Here is a 13773-nt window from a genome sequence, read left to right on the forward strand (position 1 = left end):
CACCTGTGATCACCAGGAAATTATTAACGATTCTTAATAATTCAGCTTTCCAGGCTGGGGTTGTGGCTCAGAGGTAGAGCGCTCACCCAGCATGCACCAGGCACTGGGTTCGATCCTCAGAACCACAAAAATGTAAAATAAAGATATCGCGTCCACCTAAAACTAAGAAATAAAATAAATATTAAAGAAGAAATTCAGATTTCCCCAGTTATCCCCCATATTTGGGGGATAACTGGTTCCAATTATTTGATTATTTGATTGTTATGTCTCAATTTCATTTTACTCCAAAACAGTTCTCCCTGTATCCCTACGCTTTAAAAATGATGCTGGTGGGGGCTGGGGATGTGGCTCAAGCGGTAGCGCGCTCACCTGGCATGCGTGCGGCCTGGGTTCGATCCTCAGCACCACATACAAACAAAGATGTTGTATCTGCCGAAAACTAAGAAATAAATATTTAAAAAAAAATGCTGGTGGTTTGAAGAGTTCCCGCCTGTAGTCTTTCAGAACGTCCGCCTTTCTGAAATGAGCCAACTGCTTCCCCACAGTGTATTTGATTTGTCCCTCTATTCTGTTACTTGTCCTGATAACTGAAGGTGACCTCTCCAAGTGGGTTGGAGTCAGACTAAACATCTTTGGCTAGTGAGCTTTATAGGGGCGTTGGGTACCTCATATTGCGTCACCTCCTATCCCCTTGTCACTCCTGGGGGAGGTTTTTAATGAGCCAGTTTCCTGGACTCCTCCCCAGATGGTCTGGTCCAGCAGGTCTGGCGTTGGAGCCCAGGTGTCTGGATTTTTCAAAACCACCCTGAGTGGTCTGGCTGCTGAAGCTCACCACCTGCCTCCCTGACCCTGGTCAATGAGAGTCCTTTATCCCTCAGAAGGCATAGTGTAAGGGAATGGGTGGGACAGTAGGGGTAGGTGAGGTCCTAGGGGCTCCAGCCCTGGTGGTCACTGCTATCTGAGTGTGAGGTAGGGCAAGCAGCATCTAGGTCTCCCTAGGGGAGGAGGATGGGCCACCTCAGAGAAGCTCGTAGGCTTCTCTTGAATCTGGGAGCTCCTGTGAGACCAGGAGTGTCCCCATACGCAATTCTGGCTCCCAGCATCCAGCGCAGGGCCTGGCCCAGTGTGAAGGAAGATACGCAGCAGTCTGGTGGCCTTCTGGGGAGTCTTGGGGAGCCAAGCAGCAGGGTTCTCTGTGCGCCCTACTGGGCTTCTCAGAAACAAAGGATTTCCAGATGGAAGAGCAGCTGTGTAAAAAGACCCAAAGAACCAGCAGGGACATTGCCTGCCCTCAGCTTGTTAGGGTGGCAGCCCACAGGTCTGGAAGATGAAGACAGGCCAGGGTGATTAGGTGGAGCCAGTTGGAGGCAGGGAGGCCCTCACAGGGTCCTGCACCCATTGGTGAACCAGGCACCCAGCTCAGTGTCTACACATGACTGAAGGAATTTCTCCTCTCAAAAGATTCATCCTTAGTGGAGAAAGAGTCAATGGACAATTCAATTGAGCATGTAAGTTTATCCTAGAGGTAGGCATAAAAGCTGGAGATGGGGCTTGGGGCTATAGCTCAGTGGTAAAGTGCTTGCCTCGCCTGTGTGAGGTACTGGGTTTGACCTGGGAACCTGTAGACTTGGGAACCATTAGACTTGGCTTCTTAGAACAAGCAACCTGACTCTGTAAGGCTCTCGTTTCCTCGTCTGTAAAATGGGAGACTAACTCCTGCCATATATAACTCAAGAACTGGAGGGCCAGGAAGTGGTATAAAGTTAAAATGAGCTAAATATGATGCAAATATGGGTTTAGGAAAATTTTAAATTAGACTTCAGTTGGTAGAGTGGGAAGCAAAGGAACAAAGATGTCTAAGGAGAAAAAAAAAGTCTAAGCTGAACTTGACTTCAAAGCCCAGATCAAATGTCAGTTCTCTGAAATCCCTTCTCCCAGCTCTTCTCCCCTCAGCACATAACATGCAAGTACTAAATGAAGCCCCAGTCCTCAGATGGCAGGTCTGGGAGGGCTCCAGAAGGATCTGTCCATGTGAAGGAGATAGAGCTCTGGCTGGGAGTCAGACACCTGAGCTGTTCCCATGCATTACCTCTAACCTGATGAAAAACACCTGGGTCTCAGTTCCCCACAAGAAACTGGACTAGATGGTGCCCAAGGTCCATCCATCTTTGCCATTTCAAAGCTGTGATGGAATAACTGGCATGTGTGGCCTTTACAAAAGCCTTCTGGTTCCTTTCCAGGCCACTTCTATGTCCTACCTAACCTCCTTCAGCTAGCCAGAGGCCAGCAAGAAAACCTGCTCAGGCAGAGACTTCTATTTAACAGGTCTTTTTTTGCCTACTTACTTGTACCCAATGAGACATGTAGTCCTACCAGGGTTTCTGGAATGCTCAGAATCTCTCTTAGAAAGACTGGACTCGATTGGAGGAAACTAGGAGAGAGTCATCAAAACTGATGGGCAGGAATGTTGTGACCCTGAACATGTCCTTGGTCCTCAGTGCCTCCTCTGTAAAGAGGCCTGACTGCTCACCTGTGGACTGCTTGGCAAAGTGGAGAAACCCACCAGCTCTTGGCCTGCACCCTTGGGAGCTGTGTCCCCAGTACATACTTGAACAGCTGTGGTCTTGGCATCTCCCAGGGAGACCCTCTGCCCGTCCAGGGTATGAGGCGTCTCCTGGCCCTGCCATTTCAATCCTCCAGACAGCCTGGGCTGGCCCTTTTCTCTGCTCCCAGTTGAGTCTGGGTGAATCCTCTGGAAGCTCTCTCTAGCTTGTGGTATAGGGGATCTTCAGGGGGTCCCTGTGGGGGACCAGGCAGAGCCCCTTCCTCCTCCTTTCCCTAGTCTTTCTCCTTCACTACTACTGCTCTGGGCCCCTTCCCCATTCTTCCCCCCAGGTCCCACCCTCCTTCCCTCCTCCCCAGAGCCCACCATCCTGCTCTTACCCCCACCCTCCAATTTGGCCAAAGGGGATAGTCCCTCTCTCCTCTCTCCCTCCCTGCTCCACTCTGATTAACTCCACTTTCCTGTGAGATGGGAGGGGGGCTTCATGCTCACAACACCACAAAAAAACAGGTTTAAACATTTCACAGGTTTCAACATTTTTCAGACCGCCTTGTCTCATCTTATCAGTTCAGGAGCCGCAGGCCAGGCCGGGAGCTGTTATGGAGATGTGGAGAGCAGAAGCCCAAGCATTCCAGCCTGGCTGCCGCCCCCCCAATCCACCCTCCCTTCCTTTTGCTTCCCAAAGAAAGGCCTACAGGACTCCCCGGGATAGAGGCAGGGCTGCGACCAGCGCCTCCTGCTGTGGGCGGGGGGTGGGAGGTTTCTGCCCATGCCCTTCTCTTCCTGCCAGGGGTTGAGACTCTTCTGGAACTGAGGGGTACATGGCTTCCTCTAAGGGCCCCATTGGCCCTGAAAAGGACTCTCTACAAGTTGAGGGACACAGGGAGTTAGCAAAGTCACTCATAGGACGTAGAAGTGTCCCTGGGCCAGCAGGGCCAGTGAGGTCCATGGGAAAGCCCAGGGAGGGCGGGAGGGCAAGCTGTCCCCTAACAGGCTCCCGTGGCCTGTCCTCACAGGCTGCTCCCCTACAGGAAGGAGTGGCTTTTTGTTTTGATTTTCTTCATGCTTGTGACCGCTGGTCTGGAATATTCTTCTTTCCCTCCATTTTTCCCTGAAGCCCCTGCCTTCCTGTTCCTGTCATGTTTATGGTGATCTTGGTGACACAGTGCAGGGTGAAACACCCGGGAATGGCTGGACAAAGCCCAAAGGCCCAGAGTTCAACCAAGTCAACCTAAGAGTCAGACCACAGCCTGGTCCCCAGGCCAGAGGGCACTGGGGCAGCTCATGGTCGGGGAGAAGTCAGGGCTGTAGTCAGAGAGGTGTCCCCACAGGAGGACTGGCTGAGGACTAACAGTTTAGGACATGCCCGAGCTCTCGCCCAGTGAGGATATAAAGTGGCAGAGGGACACAGCAGAGGAAGGGAAGGGCAGGGTGACTGCACACTGACTGTGTGTCCCCGGGAACCTGTCAGGAATACCAGGAAACCAGGGCTGGGTTACACTAACTGCGCCTCCTGTGGAGTTTCAAGGGCGCTCTCTCCACCTCTTAGCCCCAGGTTCTGGTCCGTGGTGTGAGGTTCAGGCCCCTGAGGCTGGGCCAGCCTGCCAGGGCCTCCCTGCCTTGGCATGTGGTATCTGCTGCCCCACCGACTTCCAGTTGGCACAGCGTCCCCGGGGACCCAAAGGGAGATCAGGCCTAGTATCATTTGGCTCTAGCTCCTGGTCAAAAATCCCCCAGTCTGAATGTCCAGCCTCTGACTTCCTCTTGGCTGTAGCTCTGCCCCTCCCCACTGTCTGGACACAGGTGCCTGCAGGTGTCTCTGCAGGTGACTCTGCAAACTTCCTTTCATCTTTGTTCTCAAACTGCTTTGTGGGCTGGGCTATAACTCAGTTGGTAGAGCTCTTGCCTTGCATGCTCAAGGCCCTGGGTTCAATCCCCAGCTCCAAAATAACCAAAAAACAAACAAACAAACAAACAACAACAAAAAACAAAACTGCTTTGCTTCTTATGTTCCCAGCCTTGGTTGACACCCCGTCCTCCTGGCTCAATGCCTTCATTACAGTTTCTTTTCCCTCTTGTGTCCCTGATCCTAATTGATGGCTTTCTCTCTGTTCCCAAAGCCACTGTTCTGAGAACCTAGTCCGCCCAGCTGCACAATTGGCTTACCCCAGACCAGTGACATCTGGGCCCCTGTGTGCTTGCAATGTGCTGCCAGGACCAGGACTCCCAGCTTTGCCAGCCTTTGGTCTCCAGTGCCAACCCTTTGTCCTTTTTCACAGGTGACTATCAGATCAATAGTCCAAAGTCCACCTCGGGAAGCTTCAAGGGCTGCCAGAAGGCCTGGTGTACCCCGCCTTGTGTAGCCATTTGTTCCCCCTCCTCTGCTTCTCTGTATGGCTGGAGCCGGTAGCTGGGGCAGTGGGGTGGGGGGCGGGGACCAACTGCTGCTCCCTTTTCTGCTTCCTGGCCTGAGGTTGTTCCCCTGTTGGGGATGCCTGAGGGACCCCTGACCACCTTCACCAGCTCTACAGCTGCTCCTGATCAGGAGATGGTGCCCTCTTATTGTGGCGGTTACTCAGCTTGTGACAAGAGCCTTGAGATTCTTTCTCACTCACTGATGGCACCCACAGTGCCTGGACCTACTAGGTGCTCCCCCAAAGTTGGTTGGTCTGTTCCTGACAGATGCCTCCAGATCTGGGCCTCCTGGGGCATGGCTTCACTCATCCCCATGTTCCTGGTACCTGGAGCTCTGCCAGATTCAGGGTCATCACTCAATAAGTGCCAGTCAAGTGAACAGACGGTGAGTGAATGTGTTCATCAAGAAAGACTAACCTGCTCTGTAAGGCCAGGCCCTTCCATTTATGGCACATGTCTGTGTCCTTGCTGGGCCCCAGTCTGATGGCTAGGACTCAATCAAGCTGGGACCCCAGCAGGAGACCTGGGGCCCTGTGGCTCAGCAGGCCTTGATGTTGCTCCTGCCTTAGCTCATCTCTCTTTCCTTCTTCCCTCCTGCCTCCTGCCAGAGACAGGGACAACCCGAGGGCCCCTCCGTGACTGTGGAATGAATAAACCAACAACGCACATAAGAGAGGTCCTGAGCTACCTCTACTTCTCTGATGACACCCTCTGTGGGCCACCAGACCAGAGAACCACATGAGCCCCTTTGGCTCAGAAGCGACTCCCTCCCTTAAGATCATTTTCAGATCCCTCCATCCTACTGAGACATCAGGAAGGGTGTAGACCTGTGCTTGACACACACAGGGCCCACCTGTGCTCCAGACAGGACCAGTGGAAGGCAGCCTGGGAGACTTGAGTGAGTTCCCTCTTCTCACTTTCTCACAAGTTTCTTGCCAAGGCACCAGAGTGAGTTGCCCAAGTACCAGGCCCGGGGCCTCTGGTGTCAGGGGCAGCTAGCCATGCTGCATTTCAGCTCCTTGGACGTCCAGAAGCTGGAGGCTGCAGGGTCCACCAGGCCCATCACCCTCCCTGCTCCACTGACATGGGTGTACCTGAATTTGTTGAGCTCGTCCATCTCTAAATGGCCTCTTGACCAAAGTGGAAAGGTAGTGTGGCCTTAGTTCCAAGGCTAACCCTTGGCTCTTTAGTTCCTGCTGATTCCTCAAGACTTTTCTTCCGTTTTTGGAAGTATCCATCTTGTCCCAGGTCAGGATGGAGTCCCTTTGGACCCAGGAGCAGGTTGGGCCTCTTCTCAGGATTGTCTAGGATCCAGTGGGTGGAGCACAGCACACTGGGTGGGCCACCGTGAGCCTAGGGAAACAGCATGGTTACTGCAGGAGAGACAAGTGACCGCAAAGGAGTGGTTTCCAGTTCCCTCCCCTTTAGCACCTAAGAAGTGATTTTAAGAGATACTAGGTCTTTGGATCAGAATCTATGGTGCCCTCTCTTTGGCGCTGGCAGAGATGTTAGGTCTCCCTATGGGAAAAGGAGAGGGCATGGTGCCCATGATTCCATGAAAAGCATCATGGGTGGCTGCTTGGCCATGGAGCTCACCCCAAGACTGGGGAAAGGAGAAGGGGAGCCCTGGAACCTTTCTGGGCTGCAGCCCTGGGGTCCACTTTCTAAACCCCTATCCATACGGGGACCACAGGTGGTACCTCCGTCTACTCTGTGCCAATCCTAGAGAAGCTTCTGAGAAGCATTTATCATCCCTTATGTTAGGGGCCTGGTGGGTCATAGAAGGGTGTCATCTGCCCCAAGGGAAGGAGAATGTTGTAGGAAGAAGAGCCCGGATATCAATTGAGAATCCTGACTTCTATTGTTGCTCTCTGCATAGCCAGGAAAATGACATGCCCTCTCTGGGCCTCGGGTTTTCCAGAGGAAACTAGAAAGGGATTAGACTAGCTCCTTGGCTTTCAAATTGTATCCTGCAGAGGGGCCCTAGGTTGGGGCCAAGAGGGAAATTGAGGGATCCAGGTAGACACCCCTCCTCTTTTTTTTTCCTTTTTAACTGTTTTTTAGGTATACACATCAGTGACATCAAGTACTTCCCCAGGTTATGTAACCATCACTCTATTTCCAGAATTTTGTCATCCTCCCAAACTGAAACTCTATTCTCCCTGCCTTCCCCCAGTCCCTGGGACCCTCTAATCTCCTCCTGTCTTATGAATTTGCCTGTTCTAAACATTTCATACAAATGGAGTCATGCAATCTTTGTCCTTTTGTGACTGGCTTACTTCACTCAACATTTTCAAGGTTCATCTGTGCTGTAACGTATTTTGGAACGTCATTCCTTTTTATGACTGAATACAATTCTGTCACCTGTATATATGGCAGTTCCATTCATCTGTTGATGGACACGGGTTATCTTCACCTTTTGGCTACAGTGAATAGCTTGAGTACTAGTGTGCAAGTATTTGTCAGGGCCTCCATCTTCAGGTCTTTGAAAAAAAATATGTAGCTATAGATATAGATATAGATATGGGATTGCTGGACTCTATGTTTGTGTGGGTATGTGGGATTGGGGATTGATCCCAGGGGCATTCTATCACTGAGCTATATCCCCAGCCCCCCCCCCCTTTTTTTAAGTTTTTTTGTTTTATTGAGACAGGGTCTTGCTAAGTTGCCTAGGCTGGCCTCAAATTTGTGATCCTCCTGCCTCAGCCTCCTGTTACTGGGATTAACGAATGCACAGCACCACACCTGGTGCTATGATGATTTCTTCTTCTTCCTCTTTTTCCATGCAGGGCTGGGAGTTGAATCTGGGTCTTGGCTCTCTCCCACTGAGCCACACCCCCAGCCCTATGATAATTCTGTTCAACTTTTTGAGAAAAGGGCTCCTCTTCATATCTGTTTTCCATACAGGGGCGAGGAGGGTGGTTGGGTATGAGCCCATTTGGAAACAAATGGCCAACAAACAAGAGAGAACCTGAACTGGATGACCCCCGGGGTCCCTCCAATCTCTAAAATTCTATACTGGAAGGTTCTAAGGTAAAACAAGCAAATAAAAAGTATTTTTTAAAAAACCGCCAACTTTGGGTGCAGGGGAGGCTGCCCAGGTGGGCAAAGGACTCCAGACCTTAACGGGTCATGGAGCGGAGTGTGGTGACAGCAGCACAGTGCATGGCCCATGCAACGCATGGCCAGCGTGCCCTCACTGCTCGAGGAGGCAGAATCTGTGTCAGCAACGCCAGCATCAGGCCAGGCAGCGTGGACACCATGGGGTTCTGCTCAGTGTCTCACTCGATGTTGTAAGTGCAAGTCAATCCCACGCCTGCGCCCACCTGACTTGTTTGGTTAAACGTTTTGTCTCTGCCTTGTGCTCACTGGGCAGACCTACCCTCCACCCTCTGGTCACAGAAGGTGTCCTCCATGTAGTGACAAAGAACTGGGGTGACAGGAGTCTGATAAGGCCAGGGGACATATTTTAAGTCTGGCCTATTTGACGGGGGCCATTTCACCGTGGAGGTCAGCATCGAGGTCTCCAGCAGCAGCCGATGGCTTGCTGGCACCTGCTGCCCATCTGCCTGGCTGCCTGTGTCCATCCTGGGTCCAGCTGGGCGGTGGGTGGTTGGGGTGGAGGATGAGCTGCCCCAAGGGAAAGGCCACAGGGCCCTTGGGCAGGGCAGGGCAGGGGCTGGGTATAAATAGCTCGTGGCCCAGCTGGGAAGGCCTGGCAGGGCCCTCTGCCTCCCCCTCACCAGCTGCTAGTGCCAGGCAGGTCCTCAGCTCCCTTGGGAGCCTGGCCATCATCTTAGATCCTAGCTTGGGACTTCCTTAACAGCACTGGGGAGTCTCGTCCTGTGTGTAGGTGGCACCTCCGGATGCCTGGAGCCTGGGGAGTGGGGGGCACGTTCCTCTCCTTCTGGAGTATCAGCAAGTGGGTATCACGTGCACAGCCCCGTGGAAGGCCAAGTGTGCTGGTGTGTGTGTGTGTGTGTGTGTGTGTGTGTGGCTTGGCCGAGGAGACACACCCCTCCCTATCCTTAGGGCAGTTCCACTAGCCCAGGCAGATGAAATTGGAAAGAAATCAGTGGAGCACTTTGTGATAAGGTTTGAACATGGAACAGAAAACCTACAGAACAAGGACAGGTTACTTCTGGCTGGGAGCCTGGCAGAGTCTTTAGAATGGAGGTGACCCAGGAATCTGGTTTTGAAGAATGGGGAAGATGTTTGCCCAAAGGGTGCAAAGGTTGAGGTGGTGAAGCCCTGGAGGTGGGAAGCAGCAGGTGAATCTGATCATAGCCCCTCACGGATGGGTAGGAAGCTTTGAGGGAAAAGAGTCTCATTGTGTTTCCTCTCCCAGGGGCACATGTACTTCAGTAATGGCAACCAGAGGTGGCCGAGGTAGAATGTCACACACAGCAGTGTGTGGGCAGGAGCTCAGGTCAGGGGTGGCGTGTGATCCTGCAGAAATCAGTCCCATGGGCCACAGCTAAATCTTCATCCCCAGAGGCCCTTGCTAATTACCGGCAGGATGTCCAGATCCGAGTTAGAACTTTTGAGTGGAGCATCCTGGAAATGTCCTCATGCCCTTGCCCTTTGGTTACCTTTAACACCCAGCCAGATCATGAAGGTCTTTGTCCAGCCAGCCCTGTCAGGACGGCGCTGCTGGGGCTGGGCCTTTGCTTTGATCCAGGGCGTCCTTCCGAGGGTAGATGGGAAGGGGATTTGGAAATTGTGATGTCAGAGATTCATTGATGGGAAGAATGTGGTTGGTGACAAGGCAGGGACACACGGTAACTGACCACCATTTCTGGAGGGCTTCCTATGTGCCAGGCACTGGATTATACCATTCACTCCTCCCCCATTAGGTCTATTTTGTAGATGAAGAAACTGAGGCATGGAGAGGGAATTGCTTGAGATGAGCAGGCTGGAAGTGGCAGGCTGGATGTGACTTGTGGCAGACTGTTTCTGGGCGCACAGTTGGTTGGAGCTGGGCAGTAGGAAGGAAGCAGGGTTTGGAGGGAAGAAGGAAAACAACTCGGGATGGTGAGTTATGGAACCGTGCTGTGCCAAGCCCACTACCCCGAGCCCTCATTCGGTTTTCTTTTCTAGTGATGGCCAGTTGCCCCTGCAGGGCAGGCTGGACACTGGACACGCTGGTCAGGAGCACCAGGATGGATTTGATCTGAAGCACTGGAGGGAGGCTCAGTTCTGGTGCTTTACAGTCCTGCAGACCCAGGCAGATTACTTAGCTCCCTGGCTTCCGTTTCCTCATCTATGAAATGGGATGATGGTGATGATGCTGACATTCCCACCTCACCAACTTGTGAGGATTAAATAAGGCAACAAACACAAGCACCCAAAACTGTCTGGCCCAAAGTGGGCACCCGACAAACCACAGATATTTGATTGCTCTGGTTATTAATATAAATGGGGCGGGGGAGGATGATCTGCAGCACCCTGTCAAGCGGTGCATGGGCCACATGCCCATCAGGGACCTGGGCTCCCCTACTCAGGTGTGGGCTCAGGGCTGAGGCCCATGGTGCAGACAGGTAGGCCCAAGGCCATCCAGAGCCCTCAGGACCCAAGAGGCAGGGTGGTAAGCGGTTTGCCCTCAGGACTTTGGAATCAGGCAGCTGGGTTCCAATGGGTGACTCTTTCCCCCGCCCCACATTTTTTATTGGTGCTTTAGTAGTATGTAAAGGTGGACTTTGATGTTCTTATGTGCACACAGTGTAATATAATTTGGTCAATATCATTCCCCAAGATTTCCCCTTTCCCTCCTCTCCTCCCTCCCCCTGGTCCCTTTCCTCAATTCTACTGATCTCTCTTCAATTTTTTTTTAGTTGTATATGGAAACAATACCTTTATTTATTTGTTTGTTTGTTTGTTTATTTATTTATGTGGTGCTGAGGATTGAACCTAGTGCCCCACGCATGCGAGGCAAGCGCTTTATCACTGAGCCACAACCCCAGCCTTCCCTTCCCTTTTAATAAGATCCCCCCACCTGTCTTTTCTTTCCTCCTCTTTAGCTTTCACATATGAGAAAAAAAAAATCTGACCCTTGACTTTCTGAGTTTGGCTTATTTCACTTTACATAATGTTCTCAGGTTCCATGACTCTCTAGTTGTTCTGTGGTCTGGGCTAAGCCGTCGGTGAAAACAGGGCTGCTTGTAATGACCCTACTCTGTCTTAGGTTGTTATAAGGATTAAATGAGGTTTACCCAAGGAAAGGGCTCAGCCTGGCACAGAGGAAGTCGGTAATTAGCCATTATCAATGACAAGCCACAACTTCTGGCTCCTCCTTCCTTCTCTTTGAAAGGGCTCAGTGGTTGAGACCACATCAGTGCCACCATCTGAACTCCCAGACTTCATTCCCTGGTTTCCTCCTCCAAGTTAAATCAGTGGAATAATTGAGGGCCCGCTTCTCCCAGAGGCAGCCCAGGGCGGATAGGCGCACACCTCTGGGGTCCTGGAGAGCCCCTTCCCTTAGAATCTCTGTCAACTGACTGAAACCAGGAGCTAGCCCAAGGTTAAGGGAAGGATTGGGGAAGGCAGCAAACAGCATAATCTGAGCTGCCACAGACTTGGCACCAAAATGCCTTGGGGGAGCTCGTTCCTCTGCGAAGCCCTGTTTCCGCACCTGGGAGAGGAAATGCTCCTCTCACTCAAGAACTGACCGCGTCTGTTGCATCCCGAGTGCCAGGCACATAGCAAGAGTCCATAGATGGCAGATGTTGGGTTCTTCCTGGTGCCACGCCCAGAAAGCTTTTGTGTGCTTTATCCTGACCCACCCCTGGGGTCTTCTCCTGGACCCCCTTTCTCAAGGCTTGGTAGGTGATGGACTCAAAAGAAGAGATGACCCCTGGCTGCTCCTTCTTCCTACTCACTCTGCCCCCATCACAAATGACTGATCACAATTGACCTTGAAACACACTGAGACCTACTGATCATTTTCTTTGCTTCTCCCTCAAAATGTTGTTTCTACTGTTCCTGTGCTGAGGGAGGGAATGGTGGAGATTCCCACAGTTCCTTGGCTTTCTAATATATTCTATTTGCCTATCCACCCCTTCCCTACAAGACTCTGAAATTCGAGAGATTGACAGGATACTGATTGAAAAATGAGGGGCAAAGACTGAGGTGGCTTGATTCATGTCATATAGTATGGGGGGAGAGCTGAGGTCTAAATAGCCCAGGTGAGAGGAGAGGTGGCACACTAACTTCCAGGGAACTGGAAAGATGGTCATGTATTCCCTGGGGAGTCACAGGCAGGAGTAAGACTGAGCATGCAGCCTCTAGGGAAGAGGCTGACGAGCACTGCAGCGGTGTGTGTGTGTGTGTGTGTGTGTGTGTGTACATGTATACTGACTCCCTGCTGGGACTGATGCTTCTTTGATTTTTCAGAGATAAATTGGGGTCAAATGAGCCTCTGTGGTTTCCTCTCTTTAGTTTTGGCTTCTTTTCCAGGAATCTCTGGAAGTTTCCATGTGGCCCTCAAATTCTGAATTCCCAGAAGAGCGCAGAGTCAGACCCCTTCAACACCTGTCAGGGAAAATGGGTCCAGATCTGGGTCCCAAATTCCATCTTTCCACTCCAGGGTCCTTTTTGTGGCTATGATATGTCTATGCTAGGAGCTGACATTGCTTGGATCAGAGCTCTGCCCTTTGAGGGGCAGTTTTGCTCCCAGGAAGCCAAAGGTGGCACACGCAGATGCCAGGTTTCTTAGGGCCTTAAGTTGAGGCCCACAGGCCCTCCATTCCTCCACCTACCCCAGAGGGTCATGAAGTGAAGCCCATGCTGGGCCATGTGCTTTGTGTCTACTGTGCTACCTCCCTCTGTCTGCCCACAGGTCGCTGGCCCTGGGCCAGCAGTACACATCTCTGGGCTCACAGCCTCTGCTCTGCGGCTCCATCCCAGGCCTGGTCCCCAAGCAACTGCGTTTCTGCCGCAATTACATCGAGATCATGCCCAGTGTGGCCGAAGGTGTGAAGCTGGGCATCCAGGAGTGCCAGCATCAGTTCCGGGGCCGCCGCTGGAACTGCACCACCATAGATGACAGCCTGGCCATCTTCGGGCCCGTCCTGGACAAAGGTACTGTCTCCAGGCCAGGTGGGAGGTGGGTGAGGCTCCGGGGAGGGGTGTGGAAAGCATCAGGACCCTCCTACCTCAGGGTGCTTCAGGTTTGAGTGCAGTGGAAGGCAATAAAACTGGTGATGATCAGTGGCCTCCATGGAAAGTGGGAGTGGGTTGGGTCCTCCTCTGGGCTGTCTCCAAGTCCCGCCACAACTTTCTCTAGTGTTGCTGGGGGCTGGGCAGCCCTCGGATGCTGCAGGATCCAGGAGATTTGAGGGCAGGCACTAGGAAACCCTGCAGCCTTCCTTCCTGTCTTGCACAGCAGGTACTCCAGGCTTTGATGTGGACATTTGGGACATTTCCTTAAGGCTGTGCTAAGTGCTATGCAAATGCCCCTTTGGGGAGGGGGTGGGGCTTTGCCACCCCACAGGGAAGTCCTCAGGAGCTGAGGAAGCTGCCTGGTGCTGAGAACATTTTATTGCCCCCAGGTATCCCCTGAGAGTTTCTGTTAGTCCCATGCCCTGCAAACTAGATGCGCCCACAAACCACGATGGGCACACTGGCTTTTAGGTAACTTTCCAGCAGTCTTGTAACCTGGGGTTCTAATCGGCTGTGCTTCAGGTGGTTAAGAGTAAGGTGATTTGAGATTGAACTTGGGGGTCCCAATTCAATGGAGGGAGGGCTGCATGGGACAACTACTCCCAATAAGGGGCCTTTGGGTCTCTCAGGCTCTG

General features: G+C 52.2%; 1 protein-coding gene across 1 annotated transcript in view; it reads left to right on the plus strand.

The window, feature by feature from the left end:
- Wnt3 (Wnt family member 3) overlaps nucleotides 1-13773 on the plus strand; it is a 42253-nt gene that overhangs the window by 18804 nt on the left and 9676 nt on the right. Inside the window, exon 2 of the mRNA XM_027921781.3 lies at nucleotides 12816-13057. Within this exon, the coding sequence (XP_027777582.1) occupies nucleotides 12816-13057 (242 nt within the window). The remainder of the gene's footprint in view (nucleotides 1-12815; nucleotides 13058-13773) is intronic.

The sequence above is a fragment of the Marmota flaviventris genome, chromosome 17 (assembly GCF_047511675.1).
Source record: "Marmota flaviventris isolate mMarFla1 chromosome 17, mMarFla1.hap1, whole genome shotgun sequence".
NCBI classification, from domain to species: Eukaryota; Metazoa; Chordata; class Mammalia; order Rodentia; family Sciuridae; genus Marmota; species Marmota flaviventris.